At 48.9% G+C, this 23,062-nt stretch overlaps 6 protein-coding genes across 6 annotated transcripts; 4 read left to right on the plus strand and 2 right to left on the minus strand.

Moving 5' to 3' along the window:
* Positions 1 to 4,219: 4,219 nt before the first annotated feature.
* On the plus strand, positions 4,220 to 6,293 carry zfpA (uncharacterized protein; the record flags this gene model as incomplete). The annotated part of the gene is made up of 3 exons (XM_057083168.1): positions 4,220 to 4,787; positions 4,865 to 5,277; positions 5,352 to 6,293. 3 exons carry the CDS (start codon positions 4,220 to 4,222, stop codon positions 6,291 to 6,293), a joined length of 1,923 nt encoding a protein of 640 aa, XP_056927907.1.
* Positions 6,294 to 7,033: 740 nt separating this feature from the next.
* On the plus strand, positions 7,034 to 8,198 carry N7462_011455 (uncharacterized protein; the record flags this gene model as incomplete). Its single annotated transcript, XM_057083169.1, has 2 exons — positions 7,034 to 7,159; positions 7,251 to 8,198. The coding sequence occupies 2 exons, from the start codon at positions 7,034 to 7,036 to the stop codon at positions 8,196 to 8,198; spliced, it is 1,074 nt and encodes a 357-aa protein (XP_056927908.1).
* Positions 8,199 to 11,878: 3,680 nt separating this feature from the next.
* On the plus strand, positions 11,879 to 12,926 carry N7462_011456 (NAD(P)-binding protein; the record flags this gene model as incomplete). The annotated part of the gene is made up of 2 exons (XM_057083170.1): positions 11,879 to 12,233; positions 12,292 to 12,926. 2 exons carry the CDS (start codon positions 11,879 to 11,881, stop codon positions 12,924 to 12,926), a joined length of 990 nt encoding a protein of 329 aa, XP_056927909.1.
* A 1,067-nt stretch (positions 12,927 to 13,993) lies between these two features.
* Positions 13,994 to 15,828, plus strand: N7462_011457 (C6 transcription factor; the record flags this gene model as incomplete). Its single annotated transcript, XM_057083171.1, has 3 exons — positions 13,994 to 14,721; positions 14,816 to 15,108; positions 15,188 to 15,828. The coding sequence occupies 3 exons, from the start codon at positions 13,994 to 13,996 to the stop codon at positions 15,826 to 15,828; spliced, it is 1,662 nt and encodes a 553-aa protein (XP_056927910.1).
* Positions 15,829 to 16,258: 430 nt separating this feature from the next.
* N7462_011458 (uncharacterized protein) lies at positions 16,259 to 17,708 on the minus strand (the record flags this gene model as incomplete). The annotated part of the gene is made up of 2 exons (XM_057083172.1): positions 16,259 to 16,471; positions 16,602 to 17,708. 2 exons carry the CDS (start codon positions 17,706 to 17,708, stop codon positions 16,259 to 16,261), a joined length of 1,320 nt encoding a protein of 439 aa, XP_056927911.1.
* A 3,120-nt stretch (positions 17,709 to 20,828) lies between these two features.
* On the minus strand, positions 20,829 to 23,024 carry N7462_011459 (uncharacterized protein; the record flags this gene model as incomplete). Its single annotated transcript, XM_057083173.1, has 5 exons — positions 20,829 to 21,893; positions 21,950 to 22,231; positions 22,290 to 22,589; positions 22,722 to 22,923; positions 22,951 to 23,024. 5 exons carry the CDS (start codon positions 23,022 to 23,024, stop codon positions 20,829 to 20,831), a joined length of 1,923 nt encoding a protein of 640 aa, XP_056927912.1.
* Positions 23,025 to 23,062: the final 38 nt, after the last annotated feature.

The following is a 23,062-nucleotide window of genomic DNA, read 5'->3' on the forward strand; positions in this document are numbered from 1 at the left end:
TGATTGACGTGGTCGAGATCTGGAATGTCATTGTTTCATTCCGGGGAGCCGATAGACCAGAGAGAGCGAGTATAGGGATGCCACCATCTAGCATGCAAGTCGTTGCAGAGATGTAAAGATGTAGAGGTGTCCAGATGGACCAGATGGACGGACATACTTCTCGACCCGGGGACATTCTCTATACCTCTGTACTCCCTATTCACTCCCTATTCACTCCCTATTCATTTCCTATTCACTCCCGCTCTCCTCCCTCATCGCGCTCTCTCCCACTATGACGGACCTAGTCTCAACCAAGGAAGAATCGCCCGGTCCACCTTATCGACCCTCTTGTTCGCGATACTGATTCGATGCGATCGCATGAACCGGCCACTTAGTCGGTCCCAGACGGTCGGGACGAGCCCCCTCATCCTTTTTGGTCGGTCTCGCCCTTTCACCCTGGTTCACGTTCGCCCGGGCGCTAGTTCGTCTTCTCTGCTCTCTCTCTCTCTCTCTCTCCCCGGCCCCTTCGAAACTCAGGCCCATCGAGCCCTCTCGTCCATGGCTCTTCCCGTCCATGCAGAATTCCCCCTCCTCCAAGCAGAGGCCTCCGCGCTTTGTAATGTAACCCTGTCAGATCGATGATCAACCCCCTCAAACCACGTTTTGTCATCAGGGTCATCTTCTCACTGCCAAAAACTCACAAATATCCACACCGTATCCGGTGGGTTCGGCGTGACCGATACCTAAATTTTGAGGGTGCGGATACAGGGATAGAGTGGATAGGCCGGAGGAAGTTAATTCGGGACATGATGGAGTCTGCCGGGAGCCCACAACAATCAGCAAAAGCTAAGACTACAAATCGACGAAAGAGGAAAAGATAAAATGGAGCTAAAAAAAAAAATCACCTGTCACCGATCTTCGTTCGTCTGACAGCCGATGGGCCGCGGGAGAGGAGTTCAATAGTAGCGTCCGTGTCCAAGACTGCCGTCCTCAAGTCCCCACCGTACAGCTGCGTACTCTGAACAAGAGTCGAGCAGTATAGAGGTCTGGGCTTCCTCTCTTTTTCCCTGTGAAGACTCGCTTGGGATTCCACAAGGCTGTAACATGTCATTCACGAACTGGGGGACACTATTTGACATTCGTGTCCACTAGGCACCACCCCGGTCCTCCCCCCTTCTTCCACTCCCACTCCCCTGTTCCTCTCCTCTGCCCCCTCCTCCCCCCCCCTATACCTATACGATGTAGTCCTCATACGCCGACGATCATCGTCTAAGGCTCGGACAGGACGATCGCCACCTGCACGACTTGGAAGCCCCTTTGACGGGTACATCTTGGGTGCTGTTGACGTCTCCTCCCCTTTCCCGAGTGCGTTTGCTCGTGGAGCTGTCACTTCGGGCGATTGGATTACTATTCTTCCATAGAGACTAAATTGAGATGATCATATAATTATTCCTTCGATCTCTGGTGGCTCCGGTCGGTCCACTCCACGGACACCCCCGTCCCCCATCAACCATCACTCACACTATTTACCCCCATGGGTGAAAAGGCGCGTCAATTCGGGACAATCGCGTAGACATACGATCTATCGGCTCTGTACGCCCGCAATGCTCCACGCTATTGGGGATGGATGATGCAGGTACTTAGGCCCTCGAGCATATAAGGCGAGACTGATGTACAAATATACCGACAAGGACCCCGTACAGCACGGAGGTTTTTTTTTTTTTTTTTTTTACTTTCAATTTTAGACTGCCCTGTGTATTCTTTTTTTTTCTTTGCATGGAATACGGGGGTATAGAGTACAGTCATATCTCTCATCCGGGTCCGGTGTCTCCTCGTTCTCTGTTGTCCTGCTGCTGCCCGGAGAAATCCCGCATGAAGGCGAGAGGGGGCCCGTGGGGCTCCCGGCCGAGGGCTCGTAGGGCAGAAATGACAAATTTAACAGGGAGAATATGTGACTGGGTGATATCCGAAGGCGGGAAAATAGTGAGATCATTCATTTATCTGATTTGAAATATTCCAAATCGCATATATATTAGTCCCATATATTGGGATATATTATACGTATTATACATAATTAAAGATTTGTATACAAGTACCGTATCTCCGTAGGGCGAGAGACGAAGCTAATTCCACCCCCCGTTGACGAATCCCCTTTCTATAATGCCGGATACTGGGGCTGCAGGGGCGGTACAGAAAATCCCCACAACGCTGTCAGAAGAGAGACTTCAGAGAATCAAGAGACGCAGGACGCCTGAGGGAGGCTGAGTCCGATCCATGTCTTATAGCGCGCCAGCGAATCGTCTAGGTTTGATTGGGCTGAGAAGGGGCCCTAAGTGTAATTTCCTGTTTGCTGGGCGCGCAGACGGGGCCCCGGGACTTGGGCACGTCCAAGGCCGGGTAACTAGTTCATGAAGAATCCCACAAGGATTAGACAAGAAACCCCATTTCCACCAGAAATGATACAAAGGGCGGGAAAAAACAAAACAAAACCAAGAAACGTACCGACCAATTTCCTATTGCTGGATCGCCTAGAATGTCTCCTATAGTTCCGATTACCCGGCCTATAATCGTCACCAGAATGTGCACCTCCCCCAACTAGAGCAAAAGCCTCCCCCAAAAAAGCAAGAAAGAACAAGAGAACAAAGACAAAGAGAGAAAGAGAAAGAAAGAGGGCAGAAAAAGCAAAGATGGTATCCTAAGCCGAGGCCAAACTTGCCACTGCACCAGCCAGTCTCGATCCGAGAGGTTTAGTCTGTGTCCCAATGGTATGCTTTTGGGGGGGACTGGGTGACGGGATCTTGAGAAGCCCAGTAGCCCAGAGAGAGCAGGCTCTCTGGGCCACTGGGCTACTGGGCCATACCCTACAGGTGCACTAAGCCTGCCCTTGTCCTTGCTGTCTGCGCACAGCCCCAGCAGTGTGGTTGAGCAGTAATTCCCACACGATCTGGGCGAGTCCTGGTGCGTACGGCTTCGTACGGCTTGGTACCGCTGTATTTCTCCGCCTCTCCTCGGGAGTTGGCACCCACGCGGTCGATTTGGGGGCCGCAGGTTCGTGGTGGAGGGCCCGGGAGTCCTGGTACGGTTCCCGTACTGTCACCCGTCCGATTTGCCCTTTTCGGATTTTGCGTCGATTTTCGTGTTTTGCGTTTCTAGTTTTGATTTTTGATTTTCTGTTTTAGGGTTTTCTGAGGATTTTTGATTTTCGTCTTTTTTTGGTTTTTAGTGTTTGGTTCTTGGGACTAAAATGACGATGCGATTTGGTCTTATTTGGATTTATCCTTTTTTCTCTTTTCTTTTATTTAATTCTAGTTTCTTTTTCTTTTTCTTTTTCTTTTTTTCTTTTTTTTTTTTTTGGCAATCCCCACGCCTACACTGAACAATATTATTATTTATTCCCTTTCTGGTTTTGGTTTTACTGCGAATAATTGGCAGAGGCCCTTGGATCGTCCCCGAGATGCACAAGACTATAAACTAGTCCGTAGGGCGCATCCAATGCGTCTGCTATAATATTCCCCATCCCCTCGACTTTCTCTGACCGCATGACAGATCGCTCCGACTGGCTCTTGCTCATGGTTGCTCAATGATCGAGTGCGGTCTGCAAACTATCTCTGTGATCCTCGTCAACCTCCCCCTGTTATCCACTCTCGGTCCTGCCGATACCCCAGGTTGTATATAAACCCGCCGGCGCCGTGGTGTCTGCCTTTCTGCCTTGCACCCCCCTCCACCCTCACTGTCCCAACCTTCTACTTCCCAACATCCTCTGGCCTCTCCCTTCCACACCCCGTGGCACCCTCCAAGACCGAAGACCGAAGACCGAAGACGCAAGGAGGTCTCTCCCCCTCTCCTCTTCCACGCGCCCCTTCTCCTCCACACCTCATTCCACGGCCCGTCTTGCCCAAAAAAAAAAAGAATCACGGCGACTTGCGACCTGAATGCGACCTGCGACAGTTTGCCCCCGTTTTCTCCCCTTGCAGAATCCCGTGGTGGTGCACCTTTCCAGCACGTTGCCTCGTTGATTGAATAATTCCGAGGTTCGCACGTTGGGTGACCGGGCCGCAATCCGAACCTTGTCACTGGTATGTGTTGATCCGCCACATGGAGCCTCTCCCGTCCGAGACACAAGAAGATCATTGAAAAAGTGCCCCGGCTGACTTGGAACTCTCGAAATCTTTAGAGTCGCAGACTCCCAATCCCTCCTGATCTCTCGAAAACCTCAGCTGGTCGTACGACGCGGGAGCACATGTCGACAGCAGAGCCCCAATCCTCGGATTTCGTTCTCTTCCCCCAGTTCCATCCATCCTTGCGTACCAAGATGCTTGCCCTCGAAGCGTCCCGACCCAAGCAATCCGCATACTTCCAGCCCATGACCATGGATCCGAGTATCGTGGATATGTTTAACTTCCCGATGGACATCCACCCGTACCAGCAGACCGCGGCCGATTTCTCGCGGGTCCCGCATTCATACTTTGACGCCCTACCCATGTATACCGACTCGGCGGAGGTCCAGAAGAGCTCCAATTTCCCGTCAATGCCGGCGACTCCTCCGCCCATCCCGACCCATTCGGCAGAACACCAGATTCCCACCGGCTCTGCCGCCTCGGGGCCGTCGATTGCGAGTGCGCCTTCCTCCGCCATCGGGTCACCGTATTCCGGAACGGCACAGGTCGTTCACGACAACTGGATGAACACCAACCATGGTCTGGGCCTGCCCGCCGCGGTCATGACTGACCTGTTCCCCAATGACTACATGGGAGGTGCGCTGGATATGGACGGACTCTACCAGGAAAAATTCCCGGATACATTTGTTGGTAGGTGCTCAAGATTGACGCTGGCGAAATTCTCCCCGTTCCCGACCCTTGGCATGGAACTAAATCTGTATCTCCAGATCCTTCTCTGATCCAGCCAGTGCAATCCGGCCCGGGTTTCACGCCCACCATCTCCTTTCCGGACCAGACCAATGGGTCCTACCCTACCGTACCAACAAACTTTCTTCCCCACTCTCCTGCCACCTCTCCCGTTCCTTATAGCGACTCAATGGAGCAGTTTTCTGGACCCTCACCATTGATGCTGTCCGCTGGCGCATTCTCCCGACCCGTCTCCGTCTCTGACCGTCGCTCCTCCATCTCTTCCATCCCATCCCGCCGCTCACCGCACAGCCCCGCATTGAGTAGCGTGGAAGCCGATGATGAGGTCAAGGAGAAGGGCCGCTGCCCCCACCCGGACTGCGGCCGCGTATTCAAGGACCTGAAGGCCCACATGCTCACCCACCAGTCTGAGCGGCCTGAGAAGTGCCCGATCGTGACCTGCGAGTACCACACCAAGGGGTTCGCGCGCAAATACGACAAAACCGCCACACTCTGACCCATTACAAGGGGACCATGGTGTGCGGCTTCTGCCCCGGCTCGGGCTCCCCGGCGGAGAAGAGCTTCAATCGGGCAGATGTGTTCAAGCGTCATCTGACCTCGGTGCACGGCGTGGAGCAGACCCCACCGAACTGCCGCAAGCGAAGCCCCACCGCGTCAAGCAAGAAGGGTACCAACTACGGCAGTGACGCCACAGGCAAGTGCTCGACTTGCTCAGCCACCTTCAGCAGCGCGCAGGACTTCTACGAGCACTTGGACGACTGTGTGCTGCGGGTGGTGCAGCAGGAAGAGCCATCGGAGGCCATCAACCAGCAGCGACTGGCCGAGGTCGCCGCGGACGAGGAGGTGAAGAAAACGATGGAGAAGCATCAATTGATGGACGTGGCTGGCCCCGTCGACGCTCTTGACGATAATGACTCTCACGACGAAGATGATTCCCACGACCTCTCGAGCTGGCGCGCCGGCCGCGGAGCTCCCAAATCCACAAAGCTCAGCGCCTCATCCTCCCGTTCGATCCTCGGCTCCAACAATGCCGTGTCCAAGCACGGAGGCTCCCGGGCCGTCGTAACCCGACGACGCAACAACCGTGGGAACTATCCGCAGTCCTGGGGTTGCCCCAATAGCACCATGAAGACGAAGAAGCGGGTCCTCTGCGTCTTCGACGGCCCGCGCCGCCTGTGGAAGGACGAGATGATGCTCAACAACGAGTTTGAGGTCCGTCTACGCCTACCCGGCGGTGCCGGAGACGGAACCCTGCGCGACGCGTATGTCACCGACCTCGACGTCGAAACAATGAAGCGCGTCGAGGGTGTGCACAGCGCCAATGAGGAAGAGCGCGGGCCATGGCTTGACAGCCCCTCGACGCATCTGATGGGCCAGTCCGCTATGCGGCTGCCCGACCTGGGCCACTCGCAGGACGATGAAATTTCCCTCCATGAATTGATGGCCTGATAACCTGAACGAGTGCTGTTTTTAATTTTCCTCTCCTTTCCTTTCACTTCATCTTGCGAGGACTCCCTGTGCCTGTGACTGGATCAGAACCTCTTGTACTTTCTTCGACTGTTTTTTTCTTTCTTTTTCTTTTGTGGCCATGTCTCATGTTTCCGTATACCAGCGAGCGGCGTCTTGACGATCAATTTGTCTGAATACGGATGATCGATGATACCTTTGGGGGGTTGTGGATTGTTTCTCTGGGATATTATGTGTTATCCTTATGTCTACTGATATTTCCTTCTATCATCGTCTGGGATCATGGTCTCCTGGGCTTTTCTTTTTCTCTCCTTCTGGTGACCGGCGAATCTTGCTACACACCTGGTTCCCGACCCCGCTGGTTCGGGGAGGCGATCAGGGGTGGCTGGTGTCTTGGAACTGAAAATACTTCGCTTTAATGGAATGTCTCTCATGATACCAAATTGGTTTTCCCGTTTAGTAACTCTAAAAAGCTTTCGGGTCAAATGTAGATTGTTGCAAGCCCCGACACTGAAGAACGGAAGAAGTCTCCGGAGTCGTCTAGATGGGCAGGGTGTAGGGCTGACCGGGTCACTGGTACCTGTTCGTCCCGTGGTTCGCCGCACGTCATAGATCGAACCCCGATCGCCTCGATCCGCATCACCGCCTTTGGTTCCCCCCCCACGTTCATCCCCACGTCCTTCTTCCTTCTCCGTCAGATCTCACCCACACCCACACCCACCATGCAATTAGGATTGTCAGAGCCCCTCGCTGGGCTCGTTGCCCGCCGGTTCGTAGCTGCCAAAGAGGGGAACCATCTCGTTTTCTCCTCAACTCACCTGTCAATCATCACCGCGGCCGGGATCCCCGTGAGTTACTTCCGCGCCACATCCCGTGCTGGGAATCCGACTTCGAAGTACAGCTCTCAAACTAACTTCTATGCCTGGTATGGGTACATAGTATCAACTTCGCTACTGTCCAGCCCTAGCAAAGAAGCCCATCAACCTCCAACCCGCTGAATCTGGCCCCAAAGCACCGAAACCAGATCCGTTCGAGAATCCATCGCCAGACCTCCTGCTCGCTCATTTCCCTCCAACTAATCCCACCCACGCCCTCGTTTTAAACAAATTCCCCGTTATTCCAAATCATTTCATCCTCGCCACCCAAGACTGGAAGGCGCAGACAGACCTCCTCGAGCCGGCCGACCTCGAAGCGACGTACGAATGCCTGCGTGCCTGGGCGACCTCTCCTTCCTCCTCGTCTAGCTCTTCTAGCCCCAACAAGTCCATCAAGCCACGCCTTTTCGCCTTCTTCAACTCCGGTGATGACAGTGGTGCTAGTCAACCCCATCGCCATCTCCAATTCCTCCCCGTCGAGGCCATGCACCGGCCTGACCCCGAGCACCCGTGGACCCCGCTCATCGACCACTTCGCCTCCCTCCCACACTCCCCCTCCTCCTTCCAAACCCTCCCCGCTCTGCCTTTCGCACACTTCGCCCTCCCCCTACCCCCCAATCCCTCCCCGCAAACCCTCTTCGCCATCTACACCTCCCTCTATCACGCTGCCGTCGCCGCAGCCCGCGGCCTCGACCCCACCCTCGCAGACTCCGCGGGCCACCCGACCAGCGGCCCTGCCGCGATAAGTTACAATCTCGCCATGACGACTTCGACCATGCTGATATGTCCCCGGCGCCAGGAGAACGCCACTGTGTCGGTCGATCTAGCCGCGGCCGGCGACGTCGCAGACCCCGGGGTCGTCTCGCTGAATGGGACTATTCTGGCGGGGACATTGATGGTCAAGGCGGAGGCGGAGTACGATGCGTTGCGGAACAAGCCAGGCGCCTTGGAGCGTGTACTGCGGGATGTGGGCTTCCCGAAGGGCGACGAGAGAGGGACGAGTGTGTTGTGAGCTTGCGCGGGCAGTTTGACCTGTATAAATACTATATAAAGCAGTTCCGATGACCGCATGGTAGAAGAAATGCATGGCATGATGTTTACACGAAAAGTAGAGCTTGGAGCCGTTAACAATCTGCAAGGGATTGGGTCTTCTAGGTTTGTTGGTTATGGTACTGTGAGGTCTTCATACGACCTAGTTAATGGTATACTATATCCGTGCCTTCAAGTCGTTTATCAAGCCCTATTGGTGTGAAGGGACGTCATCATTTGAGAATCCACAAAAAAAAGAAAGATATTTAAGAGGCGATAGTAATGACTGAGGCCTCGTAAACGTTTCTCCATCTCATATCAATATGAGTGCAAATCTATGATGATCTGGGAGGACATGCCTTGTCTTTCGAATCCGAGAGCGAGCGCGGAGGAGGCATCCGAAGTAGTTCAGCGCTTTCTCTCAGAGTTTTCATAGAAGATCACCTGGTCTTCGCCTTGTCATTTCCGGCCTGTTCGGTTTGATTGCGCTCTCTGTTCATTTCTAGTCTGGTCCGGCAACAGTGCAGCCAGCGTCATCAATCACCAGATTGCCTTTTCAACCCCTCATAGTCGCCATCCATTCTGTCTTCTTCAGCGACTGATATCGTGCTCCAATTCTTTACTAAAACATCTGTGGAGAGGTAAAGAATTTAAAACTTCAGATTTTGTTTCTTTCTGAGCATCACCATGATCCCACCGACTCATATCATAGATCCGGTGATCATAATCCTGCGCAATGCCGACCGCCCTTTTGCAGAGGTATTGGAAGATAAACTTGCTGCCGCTGAAACACTGCTGATGAAGCTACTCTCCCTGAAACTCCTACCGATGAAGCTCCTCCCGATAGAGTTGCTCTCCCCGACACTGCTGCTGAAGAATCCACCGCCGGGATATTGAAGCAGAATCTTTTCCGTATACAGGTCAGATGTTCTGAATGTAATATTATAGGGCATAGGATCAACCAGTGCCCTAGTAGATAGGATAAATCAATATCTAGTATTGTGGTGGAAAAATAGTGTTTTCAAAAAGTAGCAGGTGGGAGGCTGGCCCACTCGCTAGTGAAATACGTTATATTAGGCCTTGCTTGCTTATTGATATGATAGGTAAGCGTGGTCATAGGTATGCTAAATTTGCTGCTAAATGCGCGATATTAAGCTTCTCTATACGTGAGGTAGCTAGGCAGGCCCTAACCATACAGGATTCATTGAACTGAGGCTTATTTTGATAGTGGTGTTAATTAGGGAAGCAAAAAATGACGAAATATGAGTGAGTGACTAAAAATAGGTGGCGCACCCACAACCCGGAAGTTAGGGGGCGGCGCAAGGCACTAATAATGAAACACGTTAATAAGAGTTGGGATTTATACGGCAACTGTCAATTGAGCCAATACAGCCCCAACACCCGGCTCGAAAATTGGCCTGGTAATATATATGTGGAGCCTGATATAAGGATATTAATGGAAATATATCGTGTTGAGGCTAATATAGAGATGTGAGATCAGTATATTACCGCGTACGATCAATAACGTCTTTGATTTGGAAGTATTGCCACCTTTTGATTCGCTGGATTTTCTATTCTTGGAAGAGAAGAGAGGTAAAAAGAAATCACTCTTGACTCTATATTTAAGCATATTAGCTTCACAGGACATAAAGCAAAGCTTCAAAGAGTATTTAATCAACCGCATAGAGCTCAGTTTCCTCGATTTCTTGCATCAGCAACTGAACACTACTCAGCATATCACTTTTCACTTTCTCAATCTCAGCGAGAAAACTACCTTCTCGAGGCCCGCAAAATCCTAGCCTCTAGAATTCTTCCCGAAGGTACTAGAAAACAATAAACGGCTTTAAAGCACATCATCTAATAAATATTTCTTAGACTCAACAAGAAGTTCATAATGACCAAATTAGGATCAGGATCAGGATCAGGATCTGGCTCTGGATCGAACCAAGGATCAGGACCGACAAAAAATGTCACTCCTAACTCGAAGATATACTCAGTCAAGGTGAACGAAGCTAAGGCAGAAATAGCGAAAATAACTTTGATCAATTCCATCCTTACCCCAGAAGGTAAGCATGAGCATATGAGTAAGACCAATGCAATCCTTCGAAAGTATGGTTTGCCCGAGCAGCCTCATTGACCCGGATATCGATCAACGTGATTCTGTCTGATTGATCTATGAGGTTCCCATCTTTTTGCAGTGGCCGCTTTTTTGCCTTTATATTTGACAAACAGTTTCTGTGATCATGTATAGGTCTATTTTCCTAGTTCATATGATCTAGATCTAGATAGGAAATTGTAAAGGATTCCATTCAATATATCTCCATAACGGTTCGCTTTTCTTACCCCTCCTACCCCGCTTGACCTGTCACATTTCCTATATGATTTCCAAGCGAATCTATTATATTTAACCTAAGACCTAAGTTCCCCTCTACTGAATCTTTTCAAGATTCAGCTTGAAAGGAAAGGGGATTCTCTTTCTATAACCTAAATTTCATCATCCACTGCTTGCCGAAGAAATGACGATAAAGGAATCCGATTCCAACTTGTTCTTCTTCGTGAACAAATACTGTCATGTGTACTATTCGTAACCGAAACAAGCCGGTCGACCGGAATAACATCAAATATGGTTATTCCATAACAATTTGTGTCCAAATATCCTAGTTCAAATGGTTCATTGAGCAGTGCCAACTACTGCATCCGTAGAGGTGTTTACTGAAGATCTTGTAATTACTCGTGTAGGAGCCTAGTTTGTGCCAATTTGTGCTCGTTATTATATGACACTCCTTCCCTTTCTTAAAGTTTCTTGATGGTGCACTAAAAAGTTCGTCGAGTCACTGTTATTATCAGCCATAGTAGAAATAAGGACAGAAGTACCGATCTAATAGCTTGAAATATTATAATGTTAACACACGCGAACTTTCTCGGGGTCGCGTTCTTCATACCTTCCTAATTTGCAGAAATAGAATTAAGAAAATGAACAATACTCCGTTGACTCAGCCTTATCTGGGCTGCCTATAAAACAGTGATTAGTCTTGGCTCCCATCGAAATTTATTAAGCAGTTTTCAATAATCATATTTGACTGTATCATCGTGGCCTACTAGCTTACGTCACGAAGAAAGCGACGGGCAAGAACAAGTGGAATCCATCGTTGAATAAAGAAGCTAGACCCCGGAAACTTAAATAAGCATTGGGTTAAAGCTGGCTCGAAAAATTCCAAGACCTAATATCAATTCTATTGATCTTGCGATATATCTCTCGAAACACAACTCTCCAGCTATAATTGTCCAAGGGAAGGAAAACGTGGTGATGGTGTCGTGTGCACCCCGACCGAGCTCCCAGAGAGTCTGTCGCGCTCTGGGGCTTTTAAAGACTGGTCTTTTCATTCAAACAAAACGCCTCTATATAAAGACACAGAATATGGTGTGTTACAGAAAAGCTTGATTCATTGAAATTCATTAATGTGAACGTGGGTTTTTCGTGACTCGGCTTAAAACCGATTTCTCCGACGCAATCGCAGGACACGGACACGGACTTGGAAGTCCGCTTCTGCTCTGTTAAAACATGAGATTTTAGAAAAGGGGTATATATCACTTGCAACCCTCTAGAAAATAGAGGAAATTCTCTTCGTTTTCAAAATCTTGTCCGATCATTTTCTCGCCGTAATGGTCTCTAACGCAGAAGTCAAGGCATCCAATGCCCGGATAACGGAGGATACAGCTCCTCGGATTGCCGTTTTTTCGGGTGGCACCGACGGAATTGGAAAAGCCACATTGGCTCGACTTGTTGCGACAAACGTTGCCGTGAAGGTTTATGTTATGGGCCGTAATGGCGAGAAGCATCAACCTGCGCTTGATATGATTCGGCGGTCCAACAAGCAGGCCAAGATCATCTGGCTCGAAGGTCAACTTTCGCTTCTCGCAGAGATAAAACGAATGTGTGATGAAATCAAAGCCAACGAGACACAAATTGACGTCTTATACATGAGTCCTGGATTTATTTCCACTGGACCACGAGTTGGTATGTACCACTCCTGGAAGCAGTTTTGTTGGCGAACGCGTGAACTAATCATGATAAGAAACGTCCGAGGGCATTGGACTCGCGCAATCCTTGACCTACTATGGCAGAATGTCGATGATCACTCACCTTCTGCCCCTGCTCCAAGCTTCTTCGAATAGCCCGCGTATTATCAGTGTCCTCGCTGCTGGCTATGAAACTTCGTCGATATACCTTGACGATCTCGATCTAAAGAAGCCGGGCCACCATAGTCTCATTCCACTCTCCCAAGCGGGAGGCACGTACACCACCCTGACCATGTCTAAACTCGCGAAAGAAAACCCTACCGTGGTGTTTATCCATCACGCCCCGGGAGGAGTCGACACGGGTGTATTCAAGAAAGCCTGGGGTAATAGGTGGTACTGGCCACTGGTTGGCTCAGTAATGTCTACGTTTGGGACATCTCCCGAGACTGCTGCAGAAAAGATCCTTTATATGATGACCAGCGCGAAGTACGGCGGGAAGGGCGTGCCACTGGTTGCAGGTCAGAGCCCAGGGATGACAATGGATAGGACGAGACAGTCCGGCTCGCTTTTTCTGGTCAACGACAAGCTCAAGGAGTTACAGCAGGAGAAGGTCATGTCGGAGCTGAAAAAGAAGGATGCAGGGGATATTGTGTGGCGTAAGACCCTGTCAACGATGAAGCCATACTTGTAGGAGATGCTTGAATACACTGTACAATCTATTAGTTGCTAATCTACCTTGAATTTGAAACATTTTATATACAGTGAGGAAAATATAACTCTAATCATGAAGTCACATCCATGGATTCTAGGGCACTCTTTGTCATGTGTACACGTCTATAGGAGCCTTTTGAAGTAAAGATGTCAAGCGAGTAGAATACGGTATAGGCTCTTGAAAAGTAAGCTTCAATAAAATGCCATGCTCAATATTATGACGTCTGAAGAATTAGTATTCAGGGAGAAGCTGGTTGACAGCATTCCAATTGATGACATGCGCGGTACGGGGCTATGGTTTCGAGTATACTTGGAGTACCATACAAAACTGGTACGAAATCGAGTATTCCTATAATGTCTGTTCACTACGGAAAATGTGGGGCTTTGCGATATTGAATCACTCCCCTACCACTAGCTAGACATATAGAGCCGACCCAGTCATTTCAGATGGACTTCCTTGAATGCCAGCTGCTTGGAAATTGACTTTGACATCTTCAACTCCCCCTTTATATCCGCTGGCCCCCTTCTTTTTCGCACCAAGACGGCCTGCGAACTACTCGCACGGCCCCAACCCGATCCGACCGGGGCCGAACGGACTTCGGCAAATTAAGTCCGTTCCATTGTGACGTCCAACCCAGCAAACGGACAAAGGACTGTTCGCCGCCTGTCTTCTTTTTTGCTATCATTCATGCTCTCGGTATAGATGACCCCCACCGAATGCAAAACCTCTAGCCTAAATGGAGAAACGAGGCCCAACCCCGGGCTCTGGCTCATATGGTAAAGCTTGCATGCAGTGCGCCAGGGCGAAATGCCGATGTGTTGCCCGGCCCGATAGTTCCAGCTGCGAAAGGTGAGCATGATCGTGGTTTTCAGTCTCCTTGCACGGCCGTGAACCCCGGTTGAAACCCGGATTGACCGTCTCTTAGGTGTTCACGTCTTAAAAAACACTGCCAGCCGTCAGACTCAGCTCGGAGGCGAGCTCTTCGCGTTTCTGAGTCGGGCACGCACATCACAAAGCTCGAGAGTAGGATTGATACCCTCACGACTATGCTCCAGTCCATCGCCAGTGCGACCGGAGTATCTACCAATAAGCAGACTAAAGTAAACTTGTCTGAGTCTCTAGTCAATGGCGAGGCCTCAAATTATCACAATCCTGACACGGCGCCGCCCTCATTGACCGATGCTCCGTCGTCACATTCAAGTCCTTCTTGTACTATCAACTCATCAAATTCATCGCCATCGGCACCTCCGCCACCACTGTATGACTTGGACCTTGATGAGGCTGGATCTTATTTAGAACGGTTCATGAACCATATGATACCCTGTTTTCCTTTTATCACCATCCTCCCCGGCACTACAATAGAGCAGCTGCGCCGAGACCGGCCTTTCCTCCTGGAAGCGATCATCGCGGTGGCGACAACGTCCACTCAAGAGAAGCTGTCCCGCGTGGAAAGGTTGAAATATAACCTTACAAAGGCCTCTGTGCTTGAAAACCAATCGAGTGTCGACATATTGCTCGGCATCCTGACCTACATAGCATGGAGTACTGATCCCTTCCTCCAACGGTCAAGTAACCTGTCTCGGATGATGATGATGGCAATGTCGCTGGTCTATGATTTGCAGCTGGGAAAACCACCACCGTCACCAGAGATGATTACAATATCGAAAATGACACCAGGGCTGAGTAGCCCTGAGCAAAGCGTTGGCAACAGCTCGGACCAGGGTATGTTGGAAAAGCAACGAGCAGTCTTGGCCTGTTTTGTCCTTAGTTCTATGTGCGTTCTACTCTACCCTTGGATTAACTTTGACCACTACCCTGCCATATCCAACCGCCGGGCTTTCATTCAGCTAATACAATGTCGTATTCAGTATCTCGTCTTCTTTTAGACGTATAGTTCCTTTACGATGGGATTCACAGATGGAAAGTGCGATTGATAACCTTGAGAAAACCAAAGCTTGCCAATTGGATGAAAATTTTGCGATCCAAGTCCGTCTACAAGTGCTAGCACAAAAGGCATCGCATATTCGGGACCCACATAGCCATGTCGATGAAACGAAAGATTCGAAGAGTACTCCGTTTGCAACTTCCATGTATCTCAAGGTGCTACAAGGCCAGCTTCAGGAGCTCAGAGCTGCCTGCGTGGCTCATCTCCCACGGCAAGGTAAGTTGTTTCAACCCAGAAATCGAATGTACCAAACCTAGAACTATAATGGTTAAACATGAAGCTGAGAGATCTACAGATATGCTCACTGCCCAAATCCACTATGCTGAGCTCTGTATAAATGAGGTGACTAGATTGGCTAGTTCACAAGATCCTCTTCTCTCCGCTTGTTGGTCCGACAGTAGCGCAAATAGTTCTATGACGGGACTCGAGCATCTCGAGTCACTGTGGCGCTCCGTGTATGCTGTCAAATCATGGTTAGATGCCTTTTACACTATCCCACCCGGCGCCTACATTGGATTTCCGTTTTTCTTCTGGTTCCAGCTTGTGCGATGTGTGGTGATACTGAAGCACCTGTTGACATTTGATGATCCAGCATGGGACCGAGAGGCCGTGCGAAATACTGTCAATATGGTCGATTTATTGGAATGGATGACTGAGAAGACCGATCTTGCAAGTCAGGAGGCTGGTGAACAATCAGACGACGATCTCTTTCGGCGTGTCAACAAATTGCTGCGCATGTCTCATCAGTGGGTAATGGCGAAGCAAGGAGCCACAACCCAGGAGGAAGGATCTTCCTTTTACAATGAAGGTCCCAATTCTGCGTGTAATGGGGACAATATGATAGATTTGACTGATATGCCATGGATGAATGCCCTCGAGTTTGGAGATGGAACATGGCTTGAAGAAGTTCTTGGTTGGTCTCCGATGGTACTCTAGCCGTACAGACCTGGAGAACCTTGCTCATATGTGCTCTAATTGAATGGACATGCTATCCTTCTTGTCGCAACTCCATGTCCAACCAATAATTTCCCACATGACCCTGAAACCTAATTTTGGCGCATACCAATGACCAAATTGTGGAAGCTGCGTTTATCAAATAGTACGACTAGAGAATGCGGATGAGAATTTAACTTCCCAAAACTACAGATAAATAGGAGTAGAAATTGATTGGAAATCCCATAAAATTAGGCTCTGTCGCTTTTCAACTCCAGAACACTGAAGTTGCCAAATGAACAGGAAAATGAAACAGATCCGTCTTCGTACCTATTCTGCTGATATCTGAGCCCAAACATCCCTAACAGTCTCGCATAATCCATTCCCTATGACATATCACAGGCTCCAAATCAAGCGGATGATCTGAAAGCCGTCAAATCTTGACATCATGTATCTCACACCATTTCTTCTTGCATGTCGCGTTCCCAAACTGATAGCTCCCTCCTTGGTTCCAGATGTATTGTGCAACCTTCTTCCATGATACCTTCGGCGGCTCCGTGTTCGAGAGCAAGCGCTCATGGACCAATGGCGTGTACGTACTTGGTGTTTCTGCGTATGCTTTTACTGCTTCACACAAGAGGATAATCTAGAATTTCAAAATAATGGATTAGCACAATGATGCCTCAGGACTCTGGTCTGTAGCAATGAAAGTGTGAAGTAGAATCAAGTCTCATAGTAACAAAAGGGAGGGAAAATAGACCATTCAAAGGCCTTACATCCTTGTTCTGCCATGTTGGCTTCCGCACCCGCTGCTCTTTCGCTTTTGTGAGGGTGCGAAACCGCCCCCGGAGTGTCGACTCGGCTTCTTTAAATTTTCCAATGCGCTTTATGTCTTTGTACGATAGACCACATCGCTTCCATTCAAGAAGTAGCGCATTTTTCTTATCCATGTCGTTCATGGTGGAAGTCGAGTCTGCCAGAAGTTGTGGATCTGCTGACTCTGGAGAGACTGTAGAGAGGCTGGCTGGCATTTTACAACGAAACTCAACCTCTGATTCCGCTGCTGCATCCTGAATTGTTGGGTATGTAAGCTGATCGAGTTGTGCCATGGAAGGCTTTTCATTTGAAGTGAATGTAGGTCCCAGCAGTGGTGTTTGATAAAGGTGTCCTGAATCTGACCCATTGGAGATTGATATCTGGGATAACCCAGTGGAGTTGTAGCGGGTGAAATGTGAAGCAATCCCATTTCTCACTACGCATTCTTGTATGTTAGAGCTTGCCAAAGAGGTGTCGTTGATAATGTCCGAGACTGGCCAGCCATTGGCGATGTTCTCGGAATTAGACCACCTAGAAATTCCGCAAGACAGATATTGCGTGTGCCATTGCTCGCCATGGATTCCCATCATCAATGGTAGCCAGGGGTTGTTGGTACTCTCAAAAATTGCGGGAGGACCAACATGTTCAGGATCAGTTGGGTATTCCATGATCTTCTGGGGCACCTGGCATGGCATGCTGGATATATGGGACGGGAATCCCTGATAGGTAATCTGATCAACTTCAGAGCCATCCATCACTTCGAATGATGAAGTAGGGGACATATCGTCGTCAGCTCTGGACTCAAAGGATGGCGTTTTCGAAAGCCAATCCTGGCCTGCTCTTGGCATATCCTGACCCAGACTTTTGCGATTGTCTGCTGTGGCAATTGTAAGAGGCTCCTCGATGAAACCTCTTGTGGCATGTGAGGACAGGATATTGAAGTTGTCTCTCCTAGAGGTTGTGGCCTCAATGATAGAGGCAGTTGGCAAGGATGTGCTGCTAAGCGGAACTGTACTTGCACGGTAGGTAAGGTCCACTTGCCTAAGGAGATGGGGACTGGTCTCCATTCTCACAGGATGAGATTTAGTCATAAATCCTGCTTGAGTCATGTCACGGATATCTCGAGAGTGACTTAGTATTGTTTTCTGTTGAATCTGTGCCTCTCGTGGGCGAAGTCTCTGTTGTTGGCGGTGTTTCTTGGAGGAGCTCCAAGTGAGAGGATGATTCTCAACTGAGTGCTGGGACCTTTCACTAATGATACGAGATCCTTGCGTGTTTAAAAGAGAGCAGCGCCGAGAACTTGCGCCGTGAATTTCTGAAATGCGTTCTTCCTCGTCGGTGAACGATGGCCTCGGAACTCTAGGACTAACCAAGACATTCACCATAATTAGAAAGCAAAGAAAAAACAACCCTCAGAGGATAGCAAGATTTTTGGGCTGCATAAAGTGGTGCTCAATTAACCGAAGCTGCTTGTCTGTGGAAGACTTGGTCGTACACGGGTTGTTGCGGGTGTGGACTACCGCTAATATATAGTCCCTTTCTAAGTCTTCAGATGCGATATTGTCAATGCACAACGGCAGGACAGCTGGCTTCATACACTGCAAGGCTGACCGATATTTTAGCGCTCTGGTCACACACATACCACTTGCCAGACTGCTAGCCTATCCTTGTTCATGGGCCGGGGACTAGCAGTAACAGTTGTGCTCTGCTATCAACAGACTGTCTAGAACTCAGGCCTCCAGGTTTAAATTCTTTGACCGCAATTTCAGGTTGTGGGCAGGAAAGTGAGTTGGCTATTATGATCTTGTGGCTGAGCTTTTGGACGCAATGCGGTCTCAGATCTATCGGAAATCCAGAGATTGGAGTCAAATTGAGGGGAAGAAGATGGTATTGACCATGCACAGGCCAATTACTATTTTTTGAGGATTGGAATGACAACAGGGCAAAGAAAGACGGAGTAAGTGGCTGGTAATGCTCAGAATCAACGAAGAGGCTATCATTCTCTACTTGCTTTATGTATAAAACCTTGTTCTGTCAAGGATTTGCCCCTGAGTTCCAAGTTTCCGTCCAGGGAGTTCCGTGTTCCTTTAGCAGGTTGTCTTTTAAAAAGCCGTTGGAAACTTCCCCAGGTTTCAAACCCCCAGAAAATCAAGTTCGTTGGAAGGCTTTAGGCGAAAATAGATATGGATGGCTACCGAGAAGACTCTAACCCTAGCCAGGCTGGAAATCTGTGGAGCAAAATCCAATTGCCGTGGCGATCCACTTCCCGGCCGTTTCAGGTCCTTGGCTTATGTTATGCTGCCATACTCTAGTCCACCGATCCTAGGTACGACCCTGTCTGCATGCATGCGGAGCAGCCAAGAGGGTGAATACAGCAGAAACATACCATGAAGCCGGAATTTGGATATCCTAATATTCTCTAAATATCTTTATTTATTTATTCAACCGGCTGTCCGTATGATTTATGAGTTTCATTATTATAGATTGTTCAGGAATCGCTATGGTTGATTATTCCGGATCGCAGATCCGTCATCGCAAGTTGGACTGTGGCAACTCCAGTCCAAATCCCCCTTGACTACAGGTCTAAAATGAATCACTTCAATCGACAGAATGGGACTCAAAATATTTTTGATCCTCTATTTTCTAGGATGGTCGGTTTAGAAATGAGCCAATCTGCACGGATAGCCACATAGGGCTTACCAAAGAGGCTCCCAGCAATCCGCGCACACCCAAATCTCAAGAGATCCATTCAAGATTCTTGAGAAATGGCACTGAAATAACAGAAAATCCATAACATTGCCAAAAGTACGGATGATCTCGGAGATTTAAATTGTGGAGATAGATTTCCTTTTCCGCTATGTGATGCACCAGCTTAACAGAGCACGGGGGTATCTCCTTTTACCGAAATTCCTATTCGTTCGAAAAATGCCATGGATAATGTTTCTATCCAATGCATGTTACTAAGATGTCATTTCGAGTCGAATTATTGGAAAGTGTGATAATGTTGTGATATCGCGAATGGTGAAATACAAAATATCTAGTGCCACAATACCGAATATCCCCATCTGTCTCTTTTACCCCTTTCCAGGCCAGCACATCCACTAATTGGTTGTGTTTCAAAGAAGCTTCTTTTAGTTGGCTCGGGATGGGCTAGGTGGGGTTTAAACCGGCAGAATAGAGAACCAGCCTGCAGCGATGCGAACGCCCAGCACTTGTCTGCATCCTGGCCCGAAGGTCCATCCATCAGAGTCCATTCGAAAGCGCTGCCGTAGTAGTCTGACTCTAATATGCAGATGGCCATGATTCATGTCTTTGTTGTTTGGCAGACATGGAGGAAGTCACCCGGGACTTGGATTGGGGTTTTGAGAGATAATTTGGATCGCCAAAATGAGAGTTTGGACTGCATATGTTCATCCAATCTGGATTGCAGTGCCTGTCCTACGTTTGGGAGCATGATTTGTCTGCTTCTCTTAGAAACTGAAACTATCTACCACAAATATGGGGAAATGGGGCAGTGCTGGTCGAATATATTGAGCTGCCTTCTCATCGGCTAGTAAACCAAGCCGAGGCGTATTTCCATCCTTTTGAATAACTTCTTCAGAAAATTAAAAAAAGTCTCCCAGAGGAGAGCACCTAGGGAGATACACAAAGGTTATCCTCATTTCTAACGGGAATATCCCATGTATTCTAGGATTTTCCACGGGTCCAGCAATGTTATTTGGGTGGCCAGACAGCACACCCTGTCAAACCAAAACGGGTCGGCATGTCCTGCAGGGAGAAGCTGCAACGATTACATAATTATTTTCCTCAAAACCCTTTTGGGGTTCGCATGGAGTAGATCCTGCGTGCTGTAACGGTGTTGCAGCAATGCAGGTAGCCCCCGGGACACATAACTGCCCAATAAAAGTTTCACTCAATTTTGCCTATATCCATGAATCATTGAAGACACCACTGACAGTCTCGGTAAGTTTTTAGGCCTAGACAGAGTTGGCATGAGTCTTCATGTTGTAAGACATGAGGTACAAGATTGACGACTTTTTGACCGCATGTTTCTTCTACCCCTGACATAATGAATCGAAAAGCAGCGAGCCACTAGAGATGCAAATATTTAGATTTCCACCACACTGGGTACTCATGCAGAAATACCCTAGTGTTAGAAAATTTGATTTGGTCAATGAGATTGGACATTACAGGGAATCTGCACTGATCATACAGTACACTTGCAGGATCCCATAATTAGCTAAAGGCAAGCTAAACATTGACAGGTTCCCTGACATGAGATCGGAGACAATGATCAGTGACAGTCTCCACAGCGGCATCTGGATCCATACCCGCCACCCCCAGCGTAGCTGTGGGACGCTGAAGCTCGGCTTTAGTTTCCCGTGTCCGTCGGTCAGCTGCATCTCGTCGGGATGCCAGAGTGTCCAAAAGTCGGTCAACCAAGAGCACTGGCACCAATCAGTTTCAGAATCCTCAAAGGTGGCGATCAGAAACTGACCAGCAAGGAGGGTAAATGTGAAAGCGTATAATATGACCGGCGAGGTCATAAAGGTGTAGGCCAGTGGGAAATGGCTGGAAAAGGAAACAAGGCTAGCCAGTGAAACAGCAAGTAGAATACGCATGGTCATTGAGAGACCAAGGTAAAGTCTGCTTTTATGGCGCCGAGAGAGTACTAAGAACGCGGCAAAGATGCACATGGATATACTGGCGACGACAAAAAAATATATATACACGAATGCCAGTAGCTTCATATACATCTGCAGCAACTGCTGGCTACTGAGGAAGCTGATGTTGACTTTTTTGGATGGGGTTATATCCATGCTTGAGAAAAGCGCTGCAGTGACATTGCCCATGAGATCGCTGAAAAGATCCTCGGTGAAAGCGTAGCCGAGGACAGTGATGTCAGGACATAGAGGCTGCAAAGATAAGTCTTCCAAAAGGCTCGAGATGGCGGTCCACTCTTGTGTCGCGCCTCGACTGAACGGAATCTCCATATCGGAGATTGTGCTTCGGATGAGTTCAACAGCTATAGCTGTACTGGGGCGCGGCTCCTCACATACAAAAAGTAGTGTTTCTTCGAGGTATCTCAATTTAAGTGTCACATCCAAAGTGAGGGCAAGGATCTGGGAACCCTCGAGTAGGAGAATCAGTGCAACATGGAACGGAAAATGTAGCTGAACCCAGATCTGTTGTTTGAGCCTCCCATATCGATGCCATGGTGAGACATCAAAGTACACCTGCCAAAGAAGATACTACCAAACGTCAGGATGGATTAAACAGAGGCGAGAAAATTGCAAAAACAACGCACCACATTGGTAGTAACCCCCAGAATGTGGACAAACGACCATTTGGTCCATCCCCCGGGCCGAACCGTCTTGTTAACAATTCGAGTCACCGCAATCACACCTTCTCCAATAATGATGAGAGTTAGAAGACCCATCCGGATGTTGAGATGAGTGTCTTGGAATCCAATTTCTGGGAAGAGCCAGGAAACACCCAGAACAGTCCACATTTCAAACCCGAACATGACGAACCAGACGGTCCATATTTGAGGACGAAGGCCGTTGCCTCGGCTAAAGGCAAAGTACATCTAACAACAGATCAAATTCACTCGCATCGAAGCCCACAGAAAAGAGAGAGAAGCGTACCCCGAGATAGAAGATGGTTGTCATCCAAAACACAAGAGCGGTGTAAGCTACTCCCCGGGCAGCGGGTTTCATGTATGGGTGAATGAAAGCAACATTGACCGTATATTGAACGGCCAATAGTATTCGACTTCCGGCTAGAATGAGACTGAGGGATTGAAATGCCCAGACATTCTCGTCCCGGACGCGCGTAGTGAAGCGAGACCCAGCGGATGCAAAGCCGACCATTGCCCCCAGCTGAATGGCTTTGCAAACCCTTTCAAAGAAGGAGTCCCGAGCAAAGCGAACATCAAATAGTGTGACCTGTAACCAAGTAAACCAGATAACACCGAGGAAACCAATATATGCACCCAGCGCTAGCAAAAGACATCGTTATTAGAATGCCAATACGACCCGCGAAAGAGCTGCGAAAGAGCAGAGAGTACTACCGTTGACGTTGTTAATCTCATGTGTAGCTGTGAAGGTAGATAAATTGGCCACAAAAAACAAATCGAAAAAGAGTTCGATCGGTGTCGCATCTGGATGATGATACAACTGGGGAAGTCTTTGAGATTTATCGAGTGGACAAGCAATCCACGGCAACATGCCATGATGTTCTCTGGGGAGGCGCGTCAGAACCGCCAAAAGACGCGATGAGCTTGGTTCTAATTATAAAGTAACTTACGAAGGACCTCCCGCTAATGGCCTGGTATGAGATAAGGGCTGGCGAAAGACAGAAAGAAATCGAGGCGGCGCCATTATGGATATGAATGTTTTAAGAAAGAGAATACACCCGG

The sequence above is a fragment of the Penicillium macrosclerotiorum genome, assembly GCF_028827735.1.
Source record: "Penicillium macrosclerotiorum strain IBT 26536 chromosome Unknown utg000012l_segment0_segment0, whole genome shotgun sequence".
Classification (NCBI taxonomy): Eukaryota; Fungi; Ascomycota; class Eurotiomycetes; order Eurotiales; family Aspergillaceae; genus Penicillium; species Penicillium macrosclerotiorum.